This window comes from Phoca vitulina, unplaced genomic scaffold (genome assembly GCF_004348235.1).
Source record: "Phoca vitulina isolate PV1807 unplaced genomic scaffold, GSC_HSeal_1.0 scaffold2, whole genome shotgun sequence".
NCBI lineage: Eukaryota > Metazoa > Chordata > Mammalia > Carnivora > Phocidae > Phoca > Phoca vitulina.
The window spans coordinates 77,062,272-77,088,772 of record NW_022589705.1 but is presented as its reverse complement, the minus strand read 5'-3'; the positions used below and the strand labels follow the sequence as shown (position 1 = coordinate 77,088,772).

The following is a 26,501-nucleotide window of genomic DNA, read 5'->3' as shown; positions in this document are numbered from 1 at the left end:
AAAAGTCCCTGTTTAACTCAGCGCCAGAAGACAAAGCAAAGGAGGTTTTACAAAAATCCTATGAAATACTAGGTTAGTTGTGACTGGAGAAGCTAGGCCGCATAACCCTTTCTGTTAGACCTAACGGCTGGAGTCCCAGGGCAATGTGGATGCCACTCCAAAGACGGATTGTCAGATAGGGCCCTGCCTCTCCCATCCCCTTCCTCAGGCTGCAGCACTGGCTACTTTTCTACAGTTCCCAGGTCTAGCTGGACTACCTGGCCTGGTGCAGGGTGTTCTAGCAAGGAGTTGGGCCCAGTGACTTATGAGCAGAGTTGATGAAGGCCTTTTTTGCTTGAGATACAGAAACTCAGACCCACCCCCCATCCTCAGATTAGATCTGGCCCTCATCCTCTACCCCCTGTCCTAGAGATCTTACATCTTAGATCTAACTGCTAGGTTGTGGCAGCATGCCTCACCCCTCCTTGGGATGGGTCTAATAAAGAAAAGAGAGCCAGAGAGGGGGGCACCTGGGTCCATGCCCCATTCATACCATTAAGACTCTGGATTGGGTCCAGGATTCCATATCCCCTGTCCAACCGGGCCCACCGCAATTGTCCTGTTGAGCTCGGAGCTGTGATTCCTTTGTACCAAGCTCCCTCTGGTGGTTGAGATGTGCATTGAAGGAAAATAAGATCTCAAAAGAGACTACATTGCAGGCCACTCTGAGGTGGGATGGTTGGCTTTATACCAAGGAGAGAAGAATCCTTGTCCCCAACTCCTAATGACAATCATTCCATTTCTTTTGTTTTGTTTTGAGAGAGAGTGGGGGGGATGGGGGCAGAGGGAGAGGGAAAGAGAGAGTCCCAAACAGGCTCCACGCCCAAAGCAGAGCCCAACTCGGTACTTGATCTCACAACCCTGAGATCACGCCCTGAGCCGAAATCAAGAGTCAGACACTTAATTGACTGAGCCACCCAGGTGCCCCTCATTCCATTTCTTACATAAGCTATCTCTCCCACCTGTTTGCTTTTGTCATTAATCACAACAATTCAATGACAGGAATCATCCTAATTTTACTGAGGAAACAGACTTAGAGAAGTATAATCAAGTCCAAACTCTTCACTGTATGTAGCATTCAAGAACTTAACCTATTTTTTCAACCCCATCTTCAATTACTCTCAAGCTGAAATGGACTTGCTCTTCTAGAACATAGCTTGCCTCTGGGCCTTTGCTCATGCTGTTCCCTGTATCTTCATTGCCCACTCCATCCTCACCCACGTACATTACCTACCCAAATCCTGTTCGTTTTTGAACACCTAAACAAGAAATACAGTATTTTCTAAAGCTTGCACTTATTATCTTTGTAATAATCAAATACTATAAGACATGGGAGGACAAATGTCCGGGTAAGTACAGGTGGGTGGGTGGCCCTGAGCTGGAGAAAGTTAGACGGGGAGACTAACATATATGTGGAAGTAAGAATGGCTCAGGAAATTAGAAAAACATGAAGACACATGGATTCTCTTTCGGCGCTTGTAATAAAAATCCGGTGTAAGTATTCTTGCTGTCAGAAGAAAGAGCCAAGCCCTGCAAAGCTGGAACAGAGCTACGATGACATTCCTTCAAAGTCTTCGATCTTAAATTCACATTAGTCTTCTTTGTACTTCATGATAGATCTGTGTTATAACGATAGTAACTAAAACTTAAATAGCACTTACTGTGCACCAGGCACTGTTCTTTTTTTTTTTTTTAAGATTTTATTTATTTATTTGACAAAGAGAGAGAGACCACAAGTAGGCAGAGAGGCTGGCAGACGGAGAGGGAGAAGCAGGCTCTCCGCTGAGCAGGGAGCCCGACGTGGGGCTCGATCCCAGGACCCCGGGATCACGACCTGAGCCGAAGGGAGACGCTCAACCGACTGAGCCACCCAGGCGCCCCTTCACCAGGCATTGTTCTAAGTACTTTCCGCAGACTAATCTTCACCATAATCTCCTAAGACAGGTACTAATACTACCCTACTAATACTAATACAGGTACTAATACTAATTGACACTGAGAAAACTGAGGCACAACGAAGTTAAGGAACTCCTTAAGGTCATGAAGCTTATAAGTGGTGGAGCCAGGATTTGATTCTAAGACTGGCGCAGAGAAGGTGCTCTGAATAACGACACGTAAATATTGAAAATATTGCCTCACGTTTTCATGAATAAAACTGACACTCCAGAAAGTAGTGTTTTATCCTGTGGTTTCAGCACCCCCACTGGGTGCCACTAGAGGTCTGCAGAATCCAGGTAGAAAACTACTGATCCAGAGGACAGAATTGCCAGCCATGGCCCCAGAATAACGTGACCAAGGAAGAGATCCCAACTCTTGACACCCAATGACACAGGGCTGGCCCAGAGCCAGTGGCATTTCCTCAAAAATCCAGACTCCTGGAAGAACCAATAGAGAGCAAGTTAATTAGGAAATGAAGATGCAAAGAAAGGAAGTGAGGGCTTCAGGGTCGCAAAACATGTGGCCACAGATCTGGAAAACAAGAACCTAACCAACATCCTGCCATCTTCTGATTCTCTTCCCCAGGGATCCTGTAGAAGGCGGATGTGAAAAGACTAGGACCCTGGATACTACTGCTGGATACTGGGACAGAAGTGTACATCGTTCTGGATTATTTCAGCTGCAGTTGTCAGACACCAAACACGAACTGGCTTTTTGTAATAGAAAAAGTCCAGGAGTACCTGGGTGGCTCAGTCAGTTAAGGGTCCCACTCTTGATTTCAGTTCAGGTCACGGTCTTGGGGTCATGGGATTGAGCCCAGTGTTGGCTCCACGCTCAGCTGTGAGGTCGCTTCGGATTCTCTCTCTCCCTCTCCCTCTGCTCCTCCCCTCCCCTGCAAAAATAAGTAAATAAATTTTTTTTCAAGTCCATAAGGATTCAGGTATCACTGGATCCAGGGGTTCAAATGATGCTATCAAGACTGTGTCTACTGATTTTTTCACTTTTCTGTATTTCCTTCATTGTCTAAATTCTACCTCCTTAAAAGGTGGCAACATAGGCACCACAAAGCTCCAAGTTTATATCTCGCTGGCTTAGCCAACCCAGAGGGGAGGAAATTATTTCCCAATTGTTCCAGCAAAGGTCCTAGGATTGCATTGCATCTCATTTGGCCTGGCTAGAGTCACTAATCCCTCCCCCTCCCCAAAACCAGTCACAGCAGCCTGGAGTGGCAGGGATGGAATGCTTTGATTCGCCAGGCCAGGGTTATCTGCCCACACTGGAACTGCAGAGTAAGGCAGCCCCACCAGACCACATGGACAGAGAGAGTGGGAGGAAGGGTAGTTCCCCAAGGGAAAATCAAAGTGTTCTAACCAGAAGGAAGAATGGATGTTGGGCAGGCAAAATCAACCTGTTCAAGGTGGGCAGGAGCCCCAGATAATGAGTTACATGCCCATCTGAGTGGCTTTACCCTCTTACACTGGGTCACTGGGTTGTATGAATGCCCTCAAATCAATTAAGCAAACATTTCCTGAGTATCTGCCATGTACAAGGTCCAGCACCCTTCCACATAATAGATGGACAGCAAGACACGCCCCTGCCACCAGCCCCCCCCCGTAAGGGAATTACCAGCCCCGAGCTATCGCTTCCTCCCATAGGAGCATGACAGGCCAACTCTTCTTCCTCTCTCAGAAACCAGCTCTGATGTCATCTTCCGTGAAGCCTTCTCTGGACTACCTCCCCTGTCGGAGTTAGTCACCCTCCGTCCACCTCTGGACTTGGTACAACACACTGTGTCATCATTTATTGGTTCTCCTCTCTGTCTCTCCCAATGATGAGTGGCACCTCGGAATCCGCAGTGTCCGCTATATAATAGATGCTCAAAAATGTTTGTTAACCTGAGTTAAAATGAGTTCCCGGGAATGGCCCAGCTTCAGTCTTTTATGGACTATTCCCGAAACCATTTAGCTTTCCTTCCCAATTGAGTTTCCTTTTAAGAGCTAGTTTGCCACTACCTGAATTCAACTGAACTAATACACATTTGAATGCCTATCACATGCCAGATAGTGTTGGGCTTTGGCAATTCAGAAATTAACAAGATACCTTTCAAACTCAGCAGTCTAAAGAGGTCAGAGCCAGCTCTTCTACCAGAATTTCTTTGGCTGGAAAAAGAAATCTCAGCCCTGGTTTCTACATTACATTGTGAGCTGGTCATTCTCCCTCTCTGGGCCTCTATTCCTCCAGAAGGGAAGGCCTGACTTGGTGTAAAATCTATAATTTAATAGATGTATATGTGTTGAATTAAACTTCACATTTCCATTTGCCTAGGCTACAAACCTTGGAGTAATACTCAATCTTGTCTTTCTTCCACACACCTATCCAATCTGTCCACAAATCCTATTGACTTTACCTTCAAATCCAGAATCCAACACATCTCCCTCACTCAATCTGGTACAATCCATCAACATCTCTTGCTAAAATCATTGCCATATCCTCTGTCTGGTCTCCTTGCTTCTACCCTTGTGCCTCTACAGTCTATTCTTACACAGCAGCCAGAGTGATTCTTTAAAAATGAAAGTTCATGGGGCGCCTGGGTGGCTCAGTCGTTAAGCGTCTGCCTTCGGCTCAGGTCATGATCCCAGGGTCCTGGGATCGAGCCCCACATCGGGCTCCCCGCTCCGTGGGAAGCCTGCTTCTCCCTCTCCCACTCCCCTTGCTTGTGTTCCCTCTCTCGCTGTGTCCCTCTCTGTCAAATAAATAAAATCTTTAAAAAAAAATTAATTAAAAAATAAAATAAAAATGAAAGTTCAGGGCTCCTGGGTGGCTCAGTTAAGCATCTGCCTTCGGCTAGGTCATAATCCCAGGGTCCTGGGATCGAGTCCCATGACAGGCTTCTCCCTCCGTCCCTCCCTCCACTGATTCTCTCAGTCTTTCTCGTTCCCTCACTCTCTCTCAAATAAATAAATAAAATCTTAAAAAAAAAGTTCAAACCCTCCAATAGTTCCCCATCTCATTCAGAGTAATGAGGAACTCTATATGGTCCACCCCTTCTCATGTCCCACTCTCATGTCTATTCCAGCCAAGCTACACTGACCTCCTTGCTGTTTCTTAAACACATTAGCCGTGTTCATACCTGATGGCCCTTCCACTGATTTTTCCCTCTGCCCGGAATACCCCTTTTCTCTGGATAGCTGTATGACTGACTCACTCATTTCCTTCAAGTGTTTGGACAAAAGTCACCTTCTCAGTGAAGCCTACTCTGACTGTCCTGTTTAAAATTGCAAACTCCCATCCCCCTTTCCTGTTTACCTCCACAACAATCATTCCCTTCTAACATGCTACAGAATTTACTAATTTTATGTCCATCTCCTCCCACTTAACTGTAAGCTGTGTGAGTATCTATTAATTAAATATCTGCTAATTCATTCAATTAATTGAATACTGATGTCTATTATGTGCCAAGCACTGTGCTAAGCCATGGAGCTACCAGGTGATTAAGACAGTTTATAGGTCTTGTGAGGGAAGAAGTCCTAACGGTTGGTAGTAGTAGCTCATTTATTGAGTGCTTCCTCTATGTTAAGTACTTGCCATGCAACCTAATAATAATGATGGCTAACATTTGTTAAAACAGACCCTGTTCTACATGCGTTATCTCATTCAATCCTCACCAAGACCTTTAAGGTGAATATTACCAGCCTCGTTGTAAAGAGCAAGAAACAAGATTTCAAGGCTCAGAAGGAGCAGAATCTGGATTTGAACTAAGGGGATGGCAGAAGAAAGATTTAGGACCTAGGGTCCACCAAACTAGGTGAAAGATCGGTTGTGGGGGGGTCGAGGGAAAGAAGGAAATGACTCCCAGGTTTTGACCAGGGTGGACCAAAGAAAAATAAGGCCGAAGACAAAGACGAAAGCCCAATTTGGGACGCGCTGAGTTTGAGGCGCCTGCGGGCCACTCCTGGATACTGTCCATCTCCGGCAGGAGCCGAGAGGCGGTTCCGGCCCCTTCCCTCAGGACTGAAGAGATGCTGGGAGAAGGCACGCACGGGAAGAGCAGGAGGTGACGGAAGTCACCCTCTGGGGTCTCGGAGCAGCAGCTGCAGGAAGGGCGTAGGGGACCGCGAGACAAAGAGCGCGCAGCCACCGCCTTTGTCCGCGCGGCCCCTTTAAGAAGCGCGCCCCCAGCTTCCAGCCCGCCTTGTATGCAAATTTGGCGACCTGCGGGAGCGCGCGGCTGATACCCGGCGACTGGGCTGCGGCGGTTAGTCCTCTCCCGGCCGCCGTCGCCTCCGACATATTGCCCGCAGGAGCTGCGGCGGCGGAGCGGAGAGCGCCGGGGGGAGGAGATGGGTGAGCGGAGCGGCTCCGGCTCGGCCGGGGAACCGGCGGGCGTGGGGGTCGGGATGGCCAAGATGCTGACTGCTCCCCCGCGCGGACAGGATCCCAGCGAGGGAAGGGGGAGGGGATGCGGGGCACAGAGGGACCCCGCCCCCTCCTGTCGCCTTGCGGGGTGGGGCCTCGTTTGTGGGGGCGGGGCATTGGCGCGGGGGGCGGGACTTCTAAAATGGAGAGGGCCTGTGGGGGCATGGGCTTTGGTGGGGATCCGCTCACCTGGGCTAGAAGTGGGGGGCGGGGCTTAGCGGTGGGCGGGGCCTTGGTGCTGGGGCGGAGCTCGTGGGCTGTTGGCGCTGGTGCGGGGGCGAACTTTCTGGGCTGTAGCGGCTTGGCACTGGGGTGATGGGGCGGGAAGGAGACCTTCCAGACCACGGGAGCCCATTCTGGAGCGGGGCTTCTGGGCAGAGAGAGCTTTTATTGGCTTGTGGGCGGGTTTTCTGGGCTGACAACAGTGTGTAGGCGGGGCTTCTGGGCCCAGGGGCTTTATGTGGGTGTAGAGCTTCTAAAGAGAGGAGAGTAGGTGTGGGCAGAGCTTTTGGACCGACGGTGCATGTGTGAGATGTTTAAGCCAGGTATAATAAGGTATAATAGTATATGAACAGGGCTTCTGGGTTGGGGGCTGGTTGGGTGCAGAACTCCTGGAGAAGTACTTTTTGGAGACATGTGGGAAAAGCTTCTGAGCTGGGAAGCTAGGGCAAGGGGTGGGTGTGTGTGTGTGTGTAGGCTGTGTTGCTATGAGGAGGTTTGAACAAAGCTGTAACTTTGATTAGGCCTTGGGTGGTGCTTCGGAGCTTTGTGTAGGACCTTTGTGCAGGATGGTGCCTGGGAGCTTGGGCTAGACTGCTAAGCCTAGAGAAATAGGTTTTGGGTCCACAACCACAGCATTCTCCCAGAGCCCACATCCTTGACCCTATGCTCAGGCTGTGGTCCTGACCATGAGACGCCAGGCTCTCAGCCTCTGGTCCTGACCAACCATGAGACACCTATTGAGCTGGATCTTGGACTCTGGAGGAAAAGGCTTCAAGGGTGCCCAGAATCCTAAGCCTAGAGAGACTTGTAGTATCTGAACAAAGCAGTGTACACCAGAGCTAAGAGCTCAAGCCTCAGACCCCAAACTACCTGTGACACAGTGTAAACTCAGTTTCCTAATCTGTGGAAGACCTACTTTGCTGGGTTCATTCTCTCATCAACATACACTTACAGGGCACTTCCTTTATGCTGGACACTGTGATGGAAGGAGGGGATGCAGCAGTAGAAAAGACAGATAAGGGTAATGACCTCACTGACCTTCTGGTCTTGTGAGAAAGACAGACAATAAATGTGTTAACAAATGAATAAGATAATTTCAAGAGTGAATTGTTGTGGAAAAAGAATAGAAATGAGAGAGTTATGGGGGCAGGTACTTTAAAAATGGCAGTCAGGGAAGGGCTTTGTGGATAGGATACAGCAAGTACAACGGGTAGCAACAGGTTTGGTTTGCTTAAGGAGAGAAAGGACGGGATGGCTGAAGCATGGAGGCCAGTCAGAGAGTGGTAGGAGATGAGGCTGAAGAGGTAGGCAGGGGCCAGATCAGAGGTCTCTGTGATTAATGATGGAATGAGGCACCAGGTAATCAGTAGCCAGTATTGCTGTTATCCTTGATCTGTGCCCTCTAGCTTGAGGCTCTCCCTTATGTTGAGTCCCGCAGGAGGACGAAGAGGTCCCAACAGGACATCCTACTGTCGAAATCCTCTGTGTGAGCCAGGATCCTCAGGGGGCTCTGGTGGGGGCCATACTTCCAGTGCATCGGTCACCAGTGTCCGTTCTCGCACCAGGTAAACCACCTCTGTCTCTTTCCCCTCACCATGGGCTCCCAAGGGCAATACGAACAAAGCTCTCCTTCAGTGGGCTCGGGCTCTAGGATTTGATACTCCACATGTCAGATGGGGGTTTGAGTACAGCGAGCAGCAAAAAAAAAAAGACTCAGAAGTGGTGGTCACTTGGGCAGATGCAGTGGGATATAGGGTAATAAGCCCAAAGGCCTGGATTCCAGTTACAGTCCTGCTCCTGGTTTTCCGGTGGCTTGAACGAGTTGTTTCTCCTCTCTGGGCCTCCTTTTCCTCATCTGTCAAATGGATCTAATAATTCTTTCCTTCCTGGGGAATGTTGGAAAGCCCAAATAAGATTAGGGGTAGGAAAAGGCTCTGTTGGCTCCTTTGTCTGACGGGCAGGATTAGGAGGACTCCCATCCTTGCCATGAGCTGCTTTGCTGATCCAACCCCACCACTCTGTGTCCTGGAAGCCCTCTTGGTGGGGTTCTCAGGTCAGCTGCTGATGTTTTTCCCTGCCCACCTCCCAGGAGCAGTTCTGGGACGGGCCTCTCCAGCCCGCCGCTGGCCGCCCAGACGGTTGTGCCCCTCCAGCACTGCAAGATCCCCGAGCTGCCAGTCCAGGCCAGCATTCTGTTTGAGTTGCAGCTCTTCTTCTGCCAGCTCATAGCCCTCTTCGTTCACTACATCAACATCTACAAGACAGTGTGGTGGTATCCGCCCTCCCACCCACCCTCCCACACCTCCCTGGTAGGTTCCGAGCTAGGACCAGCTGTGTGTGTGTGTGTGTGTGTGTGTGTGTGTGTGTGACATTTGGTTTCAGTTTAACACAGCTTACCAAGCACCCTGGACACTTGGCCTCACGCTGGAAATGGAGAGTGTAGAAGGAACAGGAAGCGAATGATTCCTGAACGCTCACCCCTGGTTGCTCAGTACCGTGTTAGGCATTTGAAAGGTAGCAGAGAGAAATCTGACAGATGTTGCCTAAAAGAGCGCAGAGTCTTAAGTCCTGTCGGGGAGAAGAGCCACGGGCATACATGAGTTTCAGGAGTGGAAAGATCTCCATGCTGAGAAAGAGGTGCAGGGACAGGGGCACGGGTGATCATAGCAAGAGGGCTCGCACACCACTCTCTTATCTCCTGGGACTGTCCCACTTCCCTCCTCTCGGTCCTGTTCTGCTCCTCTAGGTAATTTCCTGGCCTGATTCAGCTGGAGGCCTGTAAAGGTCAGAGAGTGGGGACAGTCCCTGTGGAAAGGACTTGGCAGGGGGAGGTGGGGATGAAAAAAGCCCGTACATGGACAGGGGGCCCATGTGACCCCCAGCCTCTGCCCACCCCCAACAGAATTTCCACCTGATCGACTTCAACTTGCTGATGGTGACCACCATCGTTCTGGGCCGCCGCTTCATTGGGTCCATCGTGAAGGAGGTGATTGGGTCCCAGAGGCTGGCCGGGGACTTTGGGACTCCCCTTTCCCCTGGGGGTACCAAGAAAACATCCCAGGCCCTTCAAGCCTAAGGCAGTTCCTTGGGGCTCCCTTTGAACTTGGTTGGAGAACATTACATCCCATCACTCTTGGAGTTTACAGGGCATCGAGGAAAAGGCTTCACCTTGCCAGGTTCACCAGCCCAGCCTGCTGCCCCACGTTTCCCTGGGTGGGATCACAGGCCATGCGGGGTGGGATGTGGGCACAGCCCCGGTGGCCTCCATCCAAGGCCCCATCCCGTCCTATCTTGCCCCGACCCAGGCTTCTCAGAGGGGGAAGGTCTCCCTCTTTCGCTCCGTCCTGCTGTTCCTCACCCGCTTCACCGTTCTCACGGCAACAGGCTGGAGTCTGTGCCGCTCCCTCATCCACCTCTTCAGGACCTACTCCTTCCTGAACCTCCTGTTCCTCTGCTATCCGTGAGTACCCCTCACTTCACCCCCTCACTGCCTAGCACCCAGCTCCTGACCTCTGCCCTGAGTGTGGCTGGGTCAGCAGGCCCCCGTACCTGGAAGACTCAGGGAAGGGCAGCAGCAATATCCTCCCACATTGTCTGACAGCATCCCCCTAAGAACAAGAGGATTAGCTTTCTTTTGCAGGAGCAGAAACTGAGAGAGCAGGCATAATTTACCCTAGGTGCCACCAATGGGGAGGTCAGAATGGGACTCAGATCTGAGCGTATATGCCAAACGAACATTCCTGATGGGGATGCATGGGCTTTGTCTCCCTCTCCTTTCCTTTTTTCTCTGGTTCTTTCTCTTTCTCTTTTTTTGTATCTCAGTGTTTATGTAATCTCTCGGTGCCTCCCCCAGGTCTGTGTGCATGCAAGCACCTGCGTGTGTGAATGTTTCTGTGTGGGTGTCTGTGCGTGAAATGGGGGGGGTGTGTGTACCTGCACATGCCATGTGTGTATGTCAGTCTTCGTGTCTGTTTGCTCACTCACTCCATCTCACCAGAGCCCAGATTGTTGAGGATGGGAAGATCCTGTCTGGGAGGAGCCCAGGACTGCCCCCTTCTCGCCTAGAACTGGGGAGAACTTTGGCAAGACATCCATTCTGGCTGTTCCTGGTGCAGGCTCCTGGCTCCCTGGGCATTTACAGTCATTTCCCAACCCCGGAGCTTTCTGGTTCATGAATTTCCTCAGGCTGGGCCAGTTCTCTGTCCTGGGAAGCTTCAGAGCCAGATACTCATCCCTCTCTACCCTGCATGACCAAAAGGGCGCTGTCATGGGAGGAGACCCATCACACTTGTTTCAATTATAACTAGTTTTTAATTGTAAGAGTGACACATGTGTCTTATAAACACATTGAACTTTACAGAAGCTTTTAATGTAGAAAATGAAAGTCCTCTTTAATATCAGTCCTCCAGAAAACCATTATTTGCAGCATATCCTCCCAAATTTTTTCTGTTCAAGCATACTCACATATACTTTTTTTTTTAACAAAAAGGGATTAATCTATGCATGATGCTGTACAATTTACTACATTTTTCGCATAATCCTATAACTTGGGTATTTTTCCATGGCAATACATACAGGACTGCCTCATTTTTTAACGGCCTCATAGTATTCCATTATATAGATTTTTCACAGTTGTTGTATTTGTCTTCTATTTTCGCCTTTTGAGGTGTTCCTGGCTTTTCCCTATTGGAGACAATGAGGTAGGGAACCTTCTTTTGCATACATCTTTGCCCACTTGTCCAATAGTTCCGTACAACAGATTCCCAGAAGTAGAATTACTGTACCGAAAGGTGCAGTCCATAGATATTAACAAATGGCCCTTCAGGGTTGTCCTGGTTAGAGCCGTCAACAGTTGCCTTAATTTTTTCACCTTGTGGTTACTATCCAGTGAATCCATTCTCCTCGGATACAGGTATCACCCAGTAGTCATATTTTGCTTTATTTTTTTTATTATTTCATTTATAAATTTTTATTAACATAAGGCAGGCATATCCTAACAAATCAATCCAGGTGTGCTAAAAAGCTTATGATGAAAAGCAGCCTCCAACCCCACTTTTCAGCTTTTTAGTCCCACTCCTCCAAAGTGATCTCCTTCACTGTTTCTGGCTTTCACTGTTTTTTGAGTTACCCCCATAATTCTAGTATCCTTGTGCCTTTATTCCTTTTAAAAACATATGATTGATTTTATAGTTGGATAATAGGTTTACAGAGTTAAAATTCAAAATGTATAAATATGTGTAAAATGTATACATTCAAAATGTGTAAAGAATATAGAAAGAAAAAGTCTCTTCTTGGCTCCTGTCTGTTAGCTGCCCAGTTTCCCTTCCAAGAGGCAACTACCGATATTTCTGGTTTCTCATATATCCTGGAAATAAGTGTTTTATGCATATACAAGCATATCATACACACATACATGCACACATTCATTGATTCCCTTCAATGACAGATGAAGATTTACTTAGTTCACCCTTCCATCCATACCATTCCCAGTATTTTATAACTGTTATTATTATTCTCTATTGATTATCTTTTCCAATAATGTCAGTATGCCTGTATTTTTTATTTCATCAATAGTATCTTAATCCCTTTTATGTAGACAGTAATATTAGGAACACTACCCATCCACTTTTCCTCCCCTCTTCCTCCTCTCACTTCCTGGCAGCTATATTCTTATATATTAAGCTTGACATTCACATTCTCCTATATGACCACATTTAAGTCTTCCATTCTTTGTCTAAGGTTAATTCTAAAAACTAAAAAGCTGTAGGTAGTCTTGATGTTATTATGAATATGAAAATATTGTTCACCTCAGGGCCAAGTAGTGTGCATAGATGATATTCCTTCTCTGTAGTTACTGAGTTATAATCTTGGGCCTCTTAAAAAAAGAAAGTTCCTCATGTCAAGGAAAAATGGTTTCTCTTTTCTTACATTCCATCAATTGCTTAAAATCATGTCACATTTTAGTTTGCTTCATATTTAGATTGGAACTTTCTTATACAGCCTTTTTTTTTTCTTGGAGTTCTAATTGCCTTTCTTTTTTCTTGTTGACAAAAGAATGATGGGCCTTCAGCATATCCTCAGTTTATCCAGCCTCTCAATCATGCTACCTGTTGCCTGGGGTCCATTTTTCCCCCTAAAGACATCCCTCCTGGAGCCCTCCATCCTCTTGCTCCAGTCTGGAGTGGTTGTTCTTTAGGCCTGCTGTACAGCTCTCAGCCTGGGACTTCCCTTCGCTGCCCTCCTGGGTTGGATCCACTGTTTCCTGGATCCCATGTCTTCCTCTTTCTTGGTTTTCTCCCTTATTTTGCTGGAGTGCATTATCAGGTAATTTCCTTAACAATGGGTATGTGGGAGGTATATACATTCTGAGGCCTTGCATGTCTAAAAATGTCCTTATTCTGCCCTCATACTTGATTGATGGTTCAGCTAATGTAGATTTCTAAGTTCAAATTCATATTCTCTCAGAAGTTTGAAGATATTACTCCATTGTCTCTAGCATCCCATGTTTCTAATGAGAAGTCTGATGCCAGTTTGATTCCAGTTACTTTGTAGATGACTTGTTTTTTTCCTTTCTGAAAACTTTTAGAGATATCCTGTTTATCTTTTGATTATTGAAATTTCACAAGGAGGCGTCTGGTGTGGGACTTTTGTCATTCATCTTATCAGTACTCTAGGACTCTTTTAACCTGGAGATATGGATATATCTTCAGATCAGGAAAATGTTCTCCTATTATTTCTTCGATAATATCTTCCCTTCTATTTTTTTCTATTCTCTATGGGGCTTCTGTTTATCAGGTAGTAGACCTCATAGATTGATCATCTGTTTCTCTTATATTTTCTCTCATATTTTTCATCTCTCTCTCCCTTTCTCCCTCACCCTCCCCCCATCTTTCTTTCTCTCTGTCTCGATCTCTCTCTCTCTGCTCTGTCTTTCTCCGCTCTCTCTTTTTACTTTGCCTTTAGGGAGATTTCCTCAACTTTATCTTTCAGCTTTTTTATTGAGTTTTTCAGCAATCATATTTTTCATCTCCAAGGCCTCTTATTTCCTGATTGTTCTTTTCTCATAGCATTCTGTTCTTGTTTTAAAAATCTCGGGGCGCCTGGGTGGCTCAGTCGTTAAGCGTCTGCCTTCGGCTCAGGTCATGATCCCAGGGTCCTGGGATCGAGTCCCACATCAGGCTCCCTGCTCCGCGGGAAGCCTGCTTCTCCCTCTCCCACTCTCCCTGCTTGTGTTCCCTCTCTCACTGTTTCTCTCTCTGTTAAAAAATAAAATCTTAAAAAAAAAAAAAATGAACTTTAAAAAAAAAAGTCTCTTCTGTTCCCTCAATTTTGTATTTCCACTGGGGTCAGTTTTTTGTTTCATGCTGCTAGTTTTCTAAGCATAGTTCGTTTCTTTGGTTGTCTCTTTACACTGACAAATGAAGGACTGAATAGTTGCAGTGCACTTCCTCTCCCTCTGCCATTATATATGTGAGTGGGAGGTTTGACTAGGAATTCTAAGTACATGAGCAGGACACACTGACTGGCAGACTTCGCTTTAGGATGAGGAAGTGCGGTGCTAGTTGTCAGGTTGTGGGCCCCCATAGGCCAGAAGCCAGAGTGAGGGGGTTACTCTAAGGTGCTCCCATTAGAGACCACAGTTCTCCCTAGACAGTTTATTCAATTTTTGTATGTAAGAATACTTCAGGGTAGGTTGTATGAGGTAAGAGAATAAAGGGACTGACTTTTACAAATAAACACAGATCTTTGTTTAATCCCATTTGTTCAGTCCTGCTGCTTGCTTCTACCCTTTATCAGCTGTGCCTACTTCAAGTCAGTCTCTCTTGGGTCACTAGGCAGATAGGCTCCTACCCCCAGTGCAGTCCTCTCATAGCATATTCTAGACCCACGCCATCCAGTTTAGGAGCTTCTAGCCACCTGTTGTTACTGAACATTTGAAAGAGGCTAGTTTGCCTCTTTCACTTCAGTGTGTTGTAAGTGTGAAATAAACATCAGATTCTGAAGACTTAGTACAAAAAAAGAAAGTAGGGGCACCTGGGTGGCTCAGTTGGTTAAACATCTGACTCTTGGCTTTGGGTCAGGTCATGATCTCAGGGTTGTAAGATTGAGCCCTGCGTGGGGCTCCACGCTCAGCATGGAGTCTGCTTGAGATTCTCTGCCTTTCCCTCTGCCCCTCCCCCTCCTCACATGTACTCCCGTGCATGCTCGTTTTTCTCTCTCTCTCTCTACAATAAATAAAATCTTCAAAAAAAAAAAAAATAAGTAAAAATGTCATTTGTAAATAATGATTATGTGTTGAAATGATAATGTTTTGCATATATTGGGTTAAGTAAACTAGAGTATTAAAATTAACTTCATATTTTTTTTCCATGTGGCTACCAGAAAATTTCAAAGTACATATGTGATTCTCATTATATTTCTGTTGGACAGCACTGCTGTAGATGATGGCTTCCTTCCTCATCTGTCAACATGTTTCCATCTGCTTTCTAAATTTGTCAGAATCATTTGTGAACTGATAACCCCACTCCCATTCTTTTTGCTGATATGAATTTATTTTCTACTTTTCTACTGTCACGTCTTGAGTGGAGAAGATGAGAGGGAATCTGCCGTCTTGCATGTGAAATAGCTTCTAACTTGTGGTTTGTGGAGCAGTTACTTGCTGTCACCAAATAATTTAATTATATCTGCAGTCCTTCTTAGAGGCAAAACCAGGGAGATTCTTAAGTACTTGGCCATAAGTTTGGGTCTGAATCCCTTGTATGTTCCTGTAGGTGCCCTACTCCTTCATTCCCACAAGGTGTCCTGAAGAGTGTTGTGGGAATCCCATTTCAGTCTTCTTTTCTGTCCCACAGAATCACTGGTCTCTCTTTTCTAAACAAAATTTTATGAGTCTTGTACTTTGAATTCAAGCACCGTGATGAGTGTTGTTGCAAGGTTTAAAGAAAGTATTTATGAAAACACTAGGTGTAATGCCTGTCTGAGTGTAGAGAATCAATACGAGCTATGTAACTTAGGGCAAATTAAGGAAACTGAGGCTCATAGAGGTTAAATAACTTACCCTAAATTACAGTACTAGTAAGTAGCAGAGCTGGGATTTTAATCCTGGCCTATTTGACCAAAGGTTATGCTCCTGACCACAGTTCTCCAAGTTATCTTACTTAACCTTACCCCAGGGAGAATGGTAGCATCCCCGTTTTATAGACCAGAAAGCAAAAACCCAAAAAGGCCAACTGCTTACCCAAGGACACTCATGTATCCCTTCTTGGAACATCAGAAAAAAGGAAGAAAAAAGTTACTACTGATAAGAAAATGTAGCATTCTCATTGGCCCTAATTCCTGGGGGCAGCCAGGGGACCCTTCTGGGGCTGTGTCTGAGGACCTGGGGAAATGGATAAGCCCTAAGCTAAAAGAAGGAATGTCTGTAAATAGCACCTACTATAATGTTCCATGGACCATGCTAGGCATTTAGCTACTTCCCCCCACTTATTTATTTATTTATTTGTTTGTTTGTTTTTATTTAAAGTCATCTCTGTGCCCAATGTGGGGCTCGAACTCACAACCCCCAGATCGAGAGTCACATGCTCCACCAACTGAGCCAGCTAGGCACCCTGGCTCTTAACTACATTTTTATAATTATCTACTTTCCTGGGCTTTGGGTCCACCTAGTTTTCTCCTCAAAAGATGCTAGCCATGCACTCAAAACACCCCTTGACTAATTAGCTCCAGCCCTAGGGGTACTGCTCAGGGAAATGGATTTGTATTGTTCAAGGGCCCATTTCAGGGGCGCCTGGGTGGCTCAGTCGTTAAGCATCTGCCTTCGGCTCAGGTCATGATCCCAGGGTCCTGGGATCGAGCCCCGCATCGGGCTCCCTGCTCGGCGGGAAGCCTGCTTCTCCCTCTCCCTCTGCCTGCCACTCTCCCTACTTGTGCTCTCCTTTCTCTCTCTGTCAAATAAATAAATAAAATCTTACAAAAAAAAGGGGGGGGCCCATTTCAGTGCCTGGCACATAATAGGCACACAATAAATACTGTTCCTGAACCTCCTTTCTCCACAAGCTGAAGAGCTACCTCTTGAGTACGCAGCCGTCACAACTTAGACCTGTCTTGTGGTACCACGTACATTTTTTTTTAAGTAATCTCTGTGTTCAGTGTGGGGCTTAAACTCATGACCCCCGAGATCAAGAGCCACCTGCTTCTCTGACTGAGTCAGCCAGGCACCCCTTGTACATTTTTAACTAATTAATTATTCATGGTATTTGTTGAGTATGCGTCTTGGTCTTTGGTACGAGATGGTTCTGGGTTTGAATCTAGGCTCTATTGCTTTCTTACTGGTTGGGTAACCTTTGGAAAATCCACTTCACTTCTCTGAGCCACAGCTTCTTCAAAGGGGATACAAAATAATAGTACTGAATGCATAGTGTTCTTAGGAGAAGCAAAAGAAGAGAACACGTGTAAAGTGCTTAGTACAGTGTCTAGAGCATAGTGTGTGCCCAATGAACATGGGCTGTTAGGATCACTGTTAGTCAGCAATAGACCACGAGGCAGGGCCTCAGCTCCTGCTTCCTACTTTGTCCCCGATGCTCGGCACAATGCTTGGCCTGCACTCGATGCTGATACCTATGTTGACTGATCAAAGGATGGCTGGATAGAAGGATGGGTACATTCTGCCCTCTGAGTAGCCGGGAGAGCTAGGCCCAGGGAGGAAAGAAGAGTCCTTCCGTGGGTAAGGGTGGGGATCGTGGCCCACAGGCAGGCCTCCCCCTCACCACTGTCTTCCCCAGCAGGTTTGGGATGTACATTCCGTTCCTGCAGCTGAACTGTGACCTCCGCAAGACGAACCTCTTCAGCCACATGGCCTCCATGGGTCCCCGGGAGGCGGTGAGTGGCCTAGCGCGGAGCCGGGACTACCTGCTGACGCTGAGGGAGACGTGGAAGCAGCAGACACGGCAGCTGTATGGGCCAGACGCCATGCCCACGCACGCTTGCTGCCTGTCCCCCAGTCTCATCCGCAGCGAGGTGGAGTTCCTCAAGATGGACTTCAACTGGCGCATGAAGGAAGTGCTGGTCAGCTCCATGCTGAGCGCCTATTATGTGGCCTTTGTGCCTGTCTGGTTCGTGAAGGTGCGTGGCTCAACCCAGGGGGAGAAAGGGCCTGCCTGGGGCCTTCCCCTGCTGCCTGCCCCACAGGAGCCCTCCTGCTTGCATGAATAACTGGACCGTTTTTGATAAGATTCCCATCTGTTCTCTTGAGGGCTAGAGTAACGACTACCTCGATTTTAGAGCGGGGAGAACAAGGCTCACTGAGAGGGCGTGGCCTGCACAAGGTCACCCAGCCAGTGAGGGGGACAGGACATTGTTGTTCATGATACTTGATAACAGGAAGCAGTGGTGTATTTCACTAGGGCTGTTTTGGCCCAGGCCTGTTGCGATGTCCAGCTGTATCATGAAGTAGGAAAGCCAGGATTCATCCAGACCCGAGCGACTCCAAAAGCCTGTGCTTTCTCTCCAGCTTGTATGGCCTTCTGGGAAGGTACCTCCCCGGCAGCCAGTAGGCTTGAAACATTTCTCCAGGGCTGGACTGCGCTGAATGAGTTGAGGCTGAGAGGACTTAATGTTTCTTGAGCACCTGCAGCATGCCAAAGCTTTCATGAGTGTGATAATCCTCCTGCCGCCTCTCAGAGGTGCTTGGTAGCTGTTCTTGCAACGTAACAGAAGAGAAAGCTAGAGCACAGAGAAGGGAGATGACTTGCCCAGCGTCACATAGTTAATAAGGAACAGAGCCAAGATTTGAACTCATGCCTTTTGGACCCCAGAGCCTGTACTCTGGCTCAGAGTGGTAGGCAGTGGGAGCAGTTTTTCTGTAAGAGGAGCTTGTAGAGAACTGAGTGGGGGGCACAGGGTCTAGGGTCTAGGTCCATGATTAAGCCCTCTTTGTTAGGTGTTTGATCCTTGGTCTCAGGCCCCCTGGAAGGCTGCCCTGGTTTCCAAAGCAGATCGAATCGCGGAAAGGGGAGGGGGTCAGGCCATTCTGGGCATCCCAGGCCTTACCCATCTCCCGCTGCCCCCAGAACACGCATTACTATGACAAGCGCTGGTCCTGTGAGCTCTTCCTGCTGGTGTCCGTCAGCACCTCAGTGATCCTCATGCAGCACCTGCTGCCCGCCAGCTACTGCGACCTCCTGCACAAGGCCGCTGCCCACCTGGGCTGCTGGCAGAAGGTAGACCCAGCGCTGTGCTCCAACGTGCTGCAGCACCCGTGAGTTGCCCTCCGCGTCCCTGGCCGACCCCAGCCCTCGTGGTCCGTGTCTGCGGAGCCACGGGCCTCCCCCCTCACCAGCTCATGCATTCAGCTGGTGGGTGGTCGTTGAGCACGTCTTGTAAGCTAGGTCTTGCGGCCAGAGTGGGATATGGTTGGGCCCCAGGCAGACATGTCCCCCGTGCTTAGGTAACTTGCAGCGTGCTAGAGACGGGAGAAGGCCAGGCAGTAAATTCATAGACTCGTTGACTTTCTCATTCACTGACTGTTACTTACGCAGCTCACGGACCGATTTGCTCTTGCCTTCATTCATTGCTTCTCTCCTTCTGTTACCTGCTCACTCATCCGTTCAGTCATTAGGTCACCTCCTTTCTGGCAGACGTTTACGTCTTCTGAAGCCATACCCGTCCTGGTGCTATGTATTGGACAGAGGAGCTTGGACTTGACCTACAGGCAGAGGGGGGCTATGGAGGCTTTGGAACAGTGGAGGAACCCATGCCAAGGTGCCTTAGAACCATCAATCTGGGCAGAGGATAGGGTGCCATGTTAGCCGATGGTGAACCCTGGCCAGGGAAGCAGAGTCACAAAGAGAATGACCAAGACGAGGTCCTAGAGGAGGTCAGTCTGGTGCGGGTGACAGCCGCGTACACAAATGGTTATAGGATGATGGGAAGAAGGAAGCCCGGCTGCAGGACAGCACTGCAGAGGTAGAAGCACCTGCTCAGGAGCCCAGCGTCCCCTCAGCCTGGCTCATCCTTCATGGTGCCATCCTCAGTACTTTTCACCCAGGTTACCCTCATTTTTCCTGCCTGTATCCCCCCATTAGGCTGGAAGCTCCTCAAGTCTGGGCCCTCCTGAATCACATCTGAGCCTCGGGCCCAGCACAAGGTGTGGCAGAGAAGAGGCCCCTAGGACAGGTTTGTAGAGGTAGGTCCATCAAGAAGCAGAGATGCAAAGGGAGGCCACAGAGACGCCTGGCTGGCTCAGTCAGTAGAACATGTGACTCTTGATCTGGGGGTTGTGAGTTCAAGCCCCACGTTGGGCATAGAGATTACTTTACATAGATAGGTAGGTAGGTAGATAGATGATAGATAGATAGATAGATAGATAGATAGATAGATAGATAGATGATAGAGGAAAAGTAGCTAAGTGCCTAGGACGGTCCATGGAACATTGTAGTAGGTGCTATTTACAGACATTCCTTCTTTTAGCTTAGGGCTTATCCATTTCCCCAGGTCCTCAGACACAGCCCCAGAAGGGTCCCCTGGCTGCCTCCAGGAGTTAGGGCCAATGAGAATGCTACATTTTCTTATCAGTAGTAACTTTTTTCTTCCTTTTTTCTGATGTTCCAAGAAGGGATACATGATGTCCTTGGGTAAGCAGTTGGCCTTTTTGGGTTTTTGCTTTCTGGTCTATAAAACGGGGATGCTACCATTCTCCCTGGGGTAAGGTTAAGTAAGAGAACTTGGAGAACTGTGGTCAGGAGCATAACCTTTGGGGTCACATAGCCCTCCATGCTGGTCAGGGTCCCTCCCAGGCTCTGTCCAAATAGTCAAGGAAAGGGGATAGACATTGCCAAATGGGCCTAAAGGGGACTCGGCTTAGCCTTAGCCTCTGAAGGGAGGGAGGAGTAGAAAGGTAGAATATAGGTGAACATGAGGAGAAACCTGTCCATAGCTCACCATGGTCCACAGAGAAGACCCAGGCTCCTTCGCATGGCTTCCCAGCTGCTGAACTGGGCCCTCCCAGCCTTTTCTGCCTCCTCTCTTACCATGCCTTCCCTGCTCATACTCTGCTCTGGCCATACCAGACCGCTTCGGATCCTCAAATTCTCTATGCATGTTTGTATCCAGGCTTTGGCACATGATGCTTGTTTTGCCTAGAACACCCTTTCCACCTTTCTTTTCCTGATTAATTGCTATGCATCCTTTAGCAGTTTGCTTCCTCCAGGAACACTTTCCTCACCACCCAGGATAGGTTCAGTGCCCCCTACCCCGTGCTCCCACAATCCCTTAATATCATGATCATTGCACCTAACTCTTTCTACTCTGTTTGCTTAGTTACTTACCTGTTATTCCAGGACTAAAGCTCCTGGAGGTCAGGGTCCTTGCCTGTCAAGCGCTCAGCCATCTCACTCCTGGCAGAGTGCCCGGCTTAAAATAGGTCCACGGTAAATTTTTGTGGTTTGTGTCTAGTCTTTTTTTAAGATAAAATTTTTATACAGTGAAATGCACGAATCTTTTTTTTTATTTAATTTAAATTCAGTTTAATTAACATATAGTGTATTATTAGTTTCAGAGGTAGAATTTGGTGATTCATCAGTAGCATATAACACTCAGTGCCCTCCTTAATGCCCATCACCCAGTTACCCCATCCCCCCACCCACGTCCCCTCCAGCAACCCTCGGTTTGTTTCCTAGAGTTAAAAGTCTGAAATGCATAAACCTTAAAGTGTACAATTCTTTGAGTTTTGATAGTCCTATACACCCATGTATAGGTAGACCTGTACCCCCTTGTAGAGGGCCTGTACCCCCATATGTAGGCAGACCTGCACCCCCACATATAGATAGAACAAGATATAGAACATTTACAGCCTCTCAGAAAATTTCCTCTTGGCTCTTCCCAAAGACTGCCCCCCATTTACCACCACCACCCAGACAACCATTTTTCTATTTTCTTTCAAAACTAACCTGTTCTACAACCTCACATAAATGAAATCTTGGGTTCAGTTTCTTTTTCATTCAGCATATTGCCTGTGAAGTTCATCCATGTTGTTAGGTATAACATAATAACTAGTTTTTAAATTTAAAAAAAAAAAGATTTACATATGTATTTGAGAGAGAGATGGAGAGAGAGTGCACATGAGCAGGGGAGGGGAAGTGGGGGAGGATATCCAAGCAGACTGCTGCTGAGCTTGGAGCCTGACAGTTCTCTCATGAGCCATGAGATCAGGACCCGAGCCAAAACTACGAGTCAGATGCTTAACCGACTGAGCCACCCAGGTACTCCGATAACTGTTTTTTTTTTTTTTAAGATTTTTATTTATTTATTTATTTAACAGAGATAGAGAGAGAGCGTAAGTAGGCAGAGCGGCAGACAGAGGGAGAGGGAGAAGCAGGCCCTCCGCCGAGCAGGGAGCCCAACGCGGGGCTCGATCCCAGAACCCTGGGATCATGACCTGAGCCGAAGGCAGCCGCTTAACCGACTGAGCCACCCAGGCGCCCCTGATAACTGGTTTTTAAATGAATGAATCAACAAGGTAGGAACATGAGTTAGAGTTTTTTGTGATTCTCTGTCCTCTGGCCCAGGACCCTTGGAGTCCCTGGGAGATGTGGCAGAACTGGAAGAACGTACCATCCCACTCACATGCTCATTGAGGCCTCTCTGTGCCAGGCCTTGTGCCGTGCTCTGAGGACATAGAGATGAAATGGACACCATCCCTTCCCTCAAGGGCTCCCAGACGAGGGAGGGATACAGGGAAATAAGTGACGAAACACTGGGGAAAGTGGACCAGTAGCAGGAGATTCAGGTTGCTGTTGAAGGATGCTGAACTCTGTGGGGAGTTTGAGAAAGGCTTTCTGGAGGATCCCGAGTTTTGAAAGAGCTTGCCAGAAGGATACTGCATCAGGAAGGGCAGTCCAGTTGGAGGGAGTGACTTACACAGAGACATGAAACCGTAGGCTGTGCTGGAGAACTAGAAACCGCTGGGAATGGCTTGAGCACAAGCTATGCGGCCGGAGTCCTGAAAGTCCACGCAGGGCCTCAGAGGCCACAGCGAATCCTTGGGGACTTGAATCCAAGGGCACTGAAAACGCTTCAGAGGGTTTTGAGTGGAAAATAGGCTCAGCTTGGTGGTTTACAAAGACCACTCAGGCAGCTGTGCAGTGGACCAATTGGAGGCTAGAGATGAGAGTAGGTGAGGAAAATGCAGGGCTCCCGGGTGGCTCAGTCGGTTGGGTGTCTGCCTTCAGCTTGGGTCATGATCTCAGGGTCCTGGGATTGAGGCCCGAGTCGGGCTCCTTGCTCAGCGGGAAGTCTGCCTCTCCTTCTCCCTTTGCCCCTCCCCTGCTCCTGCTCTCTCTCTCTCAAATAAATAAATAAAATAAAAAAGAAAGAAAGAAAATGCACCCAAAGAGGGAAAAGCGTTTTCTTGACAGCCCCTCAAACATGAATGTCAACCCTAGACCTTCTGACTCCCATGAATTTCTCATGACTCTTACCCCATTTTTACAGAGGAGGCACCTGAGACCCAAGAAAGGAAAGTCACTGTGTCTAAATGATAGAAATGGGAGTCGGGCCCTGGTGGTCACACCAGGCCCAGTCTGCTGGTAGCCCCTTTTGTGGGTGAGCTGGGTGTAAGGGGCACTGTTGGGTTGTGCCTCCAGGTGGACGGAAGAATGCATGTGGCCACAGGGCGTGCTGGTGAAGCACAGCAAGAACGTCTACAAAGCCGTGGGCCACTACAACGTGGCCATCCCCTCGGACGTCTCCCACTTCCGCTTCCACGTGAGTCTCCTCCCCTGGGAAGGAGGGGCGGGGCCTGATCTCAAGCCGGGAGGATCCCAAGGCAGGAGGGTGATGTCCTAGCAACAGAAAGCTATTTTCAGTATTTCTCAAATCCAAAGGAAACCCCACATGTGCAGCACTGGACAGCCATTCAGACGGTGACTCTATAACCGCAGCTCACGTGCTAGCAGATCTTGGAAAACGTCGGGTGGAGGCGGGAAAGATGACACCATAAAAGGAGGGATTCTTAGGGGCAAAAATCATAACTATCCTCATTCATATGGTGTGCCGGGCACGGTGGTAAGCACCTGCCACGCACCCTCCATTCAGCCTTCACCCTGCGCGTGAGAGAAGTGCCAGGGCTATCGCCATTTTCTGAGACTGAAATTGGCTTAGCGTCTGACTTGTTCAAGGGTGCCTTGCTGGGAACCTTGGGTCCGATGGTAAGGACTCACGGACTCAGCATTATGAAAAGAGCTGCTCAAAATCACTGAGGCCAGTGGTCTCCATTTTATTTACTTATCTTGCTATCAAAATCCTTTTTCCAACAGTCATAGACTAAAGTCCGGTATATAGGACCTCATGGCACCCCTCTATTTGAAAGGGTTGGGACTCCCTTCACTTCCCACTCACCACTACCTTAGGCCCCAAAAAGGCCTCCTCAGATCCTGGGCTTCCAAGGAACCCAGTTTAAGAAATTGATCTGGGTGATCTCTTCACAGTAGAGAAACCTGAGGCCCAGACAGGAAGGGGACTTGCCCAGGGTCCTGCAGGCTGTCAGGTGCAGAGCTGAGCCTGGCGTGCTGGTTTCTTGGACTCCTATTTCCTGCCACGTCTCTTCCCATCCTGTAAGCAGCTTTTGAGGTTTAGGTACCTTGGCCCCTGAAGAATCGAGATTCCCTAGACCTTGACCACTCTTTGGAACTGATCAAAACATTCTTCTTGAGTCCCTGCACTCTACCCTGCTTTTTAAATACCAGGTCAGAGTGAGGTGTCACCACATGCCCTGGAAGTTTCTGGCCTAGGTCGGGATGCTACCCATGAAGAAGTGGGTGACTCAGGCTGTATAGTCTATAATAACTTTCCGTATCTATGTCGTAAGATTCTAATTTGTTCGGGCCAGGCTGTACCCAGGAGGATCACATATAAAAAGGTGTTGATTGCAGACCAGAAAAAGTTTGAGTGAGCAAGCAAGATCTCTCAAGAAAAGCTTCCTAGAGGAAGGTAGAAGTTCAACAAGATCTTAACTTCTGTGGGAAACGGTAGTCTTTTTTTTTTTTTTTTAAGATTTTATTTATTTATTTGACAGAGAGACAAAGTGAGAGAGGGAACACAAGCAGGGGGAGTGGGAGAGGGAGAAGCAGGCTCCCCACTGAGCAGAGAGCCTGATGCGGGGCTCGATCCCAGGACCCTGGGATCATGACCCGAGCCGAAGGCAGTCGCTTAATGACTGAGCCACCCAGGCACCCAAAACAGTAGTCTTGACGGAAGAAAGACCATAAGCAAAAGCAGAGAGGGTGGCAGAGTCCCCACCCATGTCTGCATGGGGCCCCAAGAGCCTGTCCCCTTCACTGGCCCCCCCAGAACCCCCATCCAGGAGGCAGTTTTCTGGAACATACTTTCTAGTCCCTGCCTACCCTTTCCTGGGCAGTTCTTTTTCAGCAAACCCCTGCGGATCCTCAACATCCTTCTGCTGCTGGAGGGTGCTGTCATTGTCTACCAGCTATACTCCTTAATGTCTTCTGAAAAGTGGCACCAGACGATCTCCCTGGCACTCATCCTCTTCAGCAACTACTATGCCTTCTTCAAGCTGCTGCGGGACCGCTTGGTATTGGGCAAGGCCTACTCCTACTCGGCCAGCCCGCAGAGGGACCTGGACCACCGGTTCTCCTAAGCCCCAGGGTGACCCCAGGGACAGCATCCAGGCTTCAGCCAGGGGCTCTCTGGGAAGGGGCTGTTGGGGAGGGTTGGGTGAGGGGCAAAAAAACCCACAAAAACAGACAAAAAAATTCACCAGAGCTTTGTATTTTTGTTACATACTGTTTGTTTCTTTGATAATTGATGTGATTATGGGGGGGAAAAAAGTCCTATTTTTATACTCCCATTAAGCCTGTGTGTCCTTTGTTTCTTTCCCTTCTTCTTGCCTATCAGGTAGAGAGCAGATGTTAGAGGTTAGGACTCTGGGCCAGGAAGCCCCTGTGTGGCTTCTGGGGCCCCTATGGGTCCTGCCTTCTCCAATAGAGAAGAGATGAGGCACCAGAGGTCATGGTAACAGTGGTAGCTACTGATGGCTAAATGCTGTGTACTGGACATTAATCTTATGTGCATTATAGGCCTGTCTCAATCCAACTTTTATGACAACCCTAGGAGGTAGGTGCTGTCATTCCAACTCTATAGATGAAGAACAAGCTCAGAGAACTATAGTGACTTGCCAAAGACAACACAGTAGTCAAAAAACCCTCCCAAAAGACACCACCATTATCCTAGCAGAATGTGATGTCCTGATTCTCTCAGCATGCAGTCACTGAGACCCTGCTCTGTGTCAGGATGCCTAGGCACAGAAACAAAAAAGTCATACTGCACTGGGATGGGTATAACAGTTACAAGATACAGAGTAGCACAGGAGAGAATGTTTAATGCTCTCTGGACTTCTTAGAGGCAGGGATAGTCTGAGTTGTCAGCCACTTCCTAGGTGGACAAAATGGGGGAAAGGCACTTCAAGCAGAGGAAAGGACATATGGAATAGCACAGAGATTTGGAATATCCTGGTATATTTGGGGAGGGTAAGCAGAATGGTTCCTAGAGCAGGAAGGATAAGGAACAGAGGGTGGGGATGGGGTGGGGATGGGGTGGGTCTGCAGGGAGGTGCTGGATCAGGACCAATGGCTCTAGGCGAGGGAGAGTGTGGAAGCAAGGCCAAGTGCTAGAGTGGAAACAAAGCCGCTTGGGAGAGCCCCCTGGCTCCTATAAGACAGGCTGGAGGGCTCAGGCTGGGAGAAAAGGACAGTCCTAGCCGCTCATCTACTCTGCTTGTGTTCACTGAGCCCTTGTTGGCCACAGGATATGCAGATGAGTCTGTGGTGGTGTATGGGAGACACTACAACAAAAGTTTTTGGTGTCTCTGG

The 26,501-nt window shown here is 48.3% G+C and overlaps 1 protein-coding gene across 2 annotated transcripts; it reads left to right on the top strand.

Moving 5' to 3' along the window:
• The first annotated feature begins 6,217 nt into the window (after window positions 1-6,217).
• TMEM39B (transmembrane protein 39B) lies at window positions 6,218-26,152 on the top strand. 2 transcript variants are annotated; one of them, XM_032389103.1, is made up of 9 exons: window positions 6,218-6,321; window positions 8,054-8,180; window positions 8,705-8,924; window positions 9,518-9,601; window positions 9,921-10,075; window positions 17,400-17,736; window positions 18,684-18,871; window positions 23,256-23,376; window positions 25,028-26,152. In XM_032389103.1, the coding sequence occupies exons 1-9, from the start codon at window positions 6,318-6,320 to the stop codon at window positions 25,268-25,270; spliced, it is 1,479 nt and encodes a 492-aa protein (XP_032244994.1). In that variant the 5' UTR covers window positions 6,218-6,317; the 3' UTR covers window positions 25,271-26,152. The 2 variants fall into 2 exon arrangements, with proteins under 2 accessions (XP_032244994.1, XP_032245003.1); XM_032389112.1 differs by lacking the exons at window positions 6,218-6,321; window positions 8,705-8,924 and having other exon boundaries at window positions 8,116-8,180.
• Window positions 26,153-26,501: the final 349 nt, after the last annotated feature.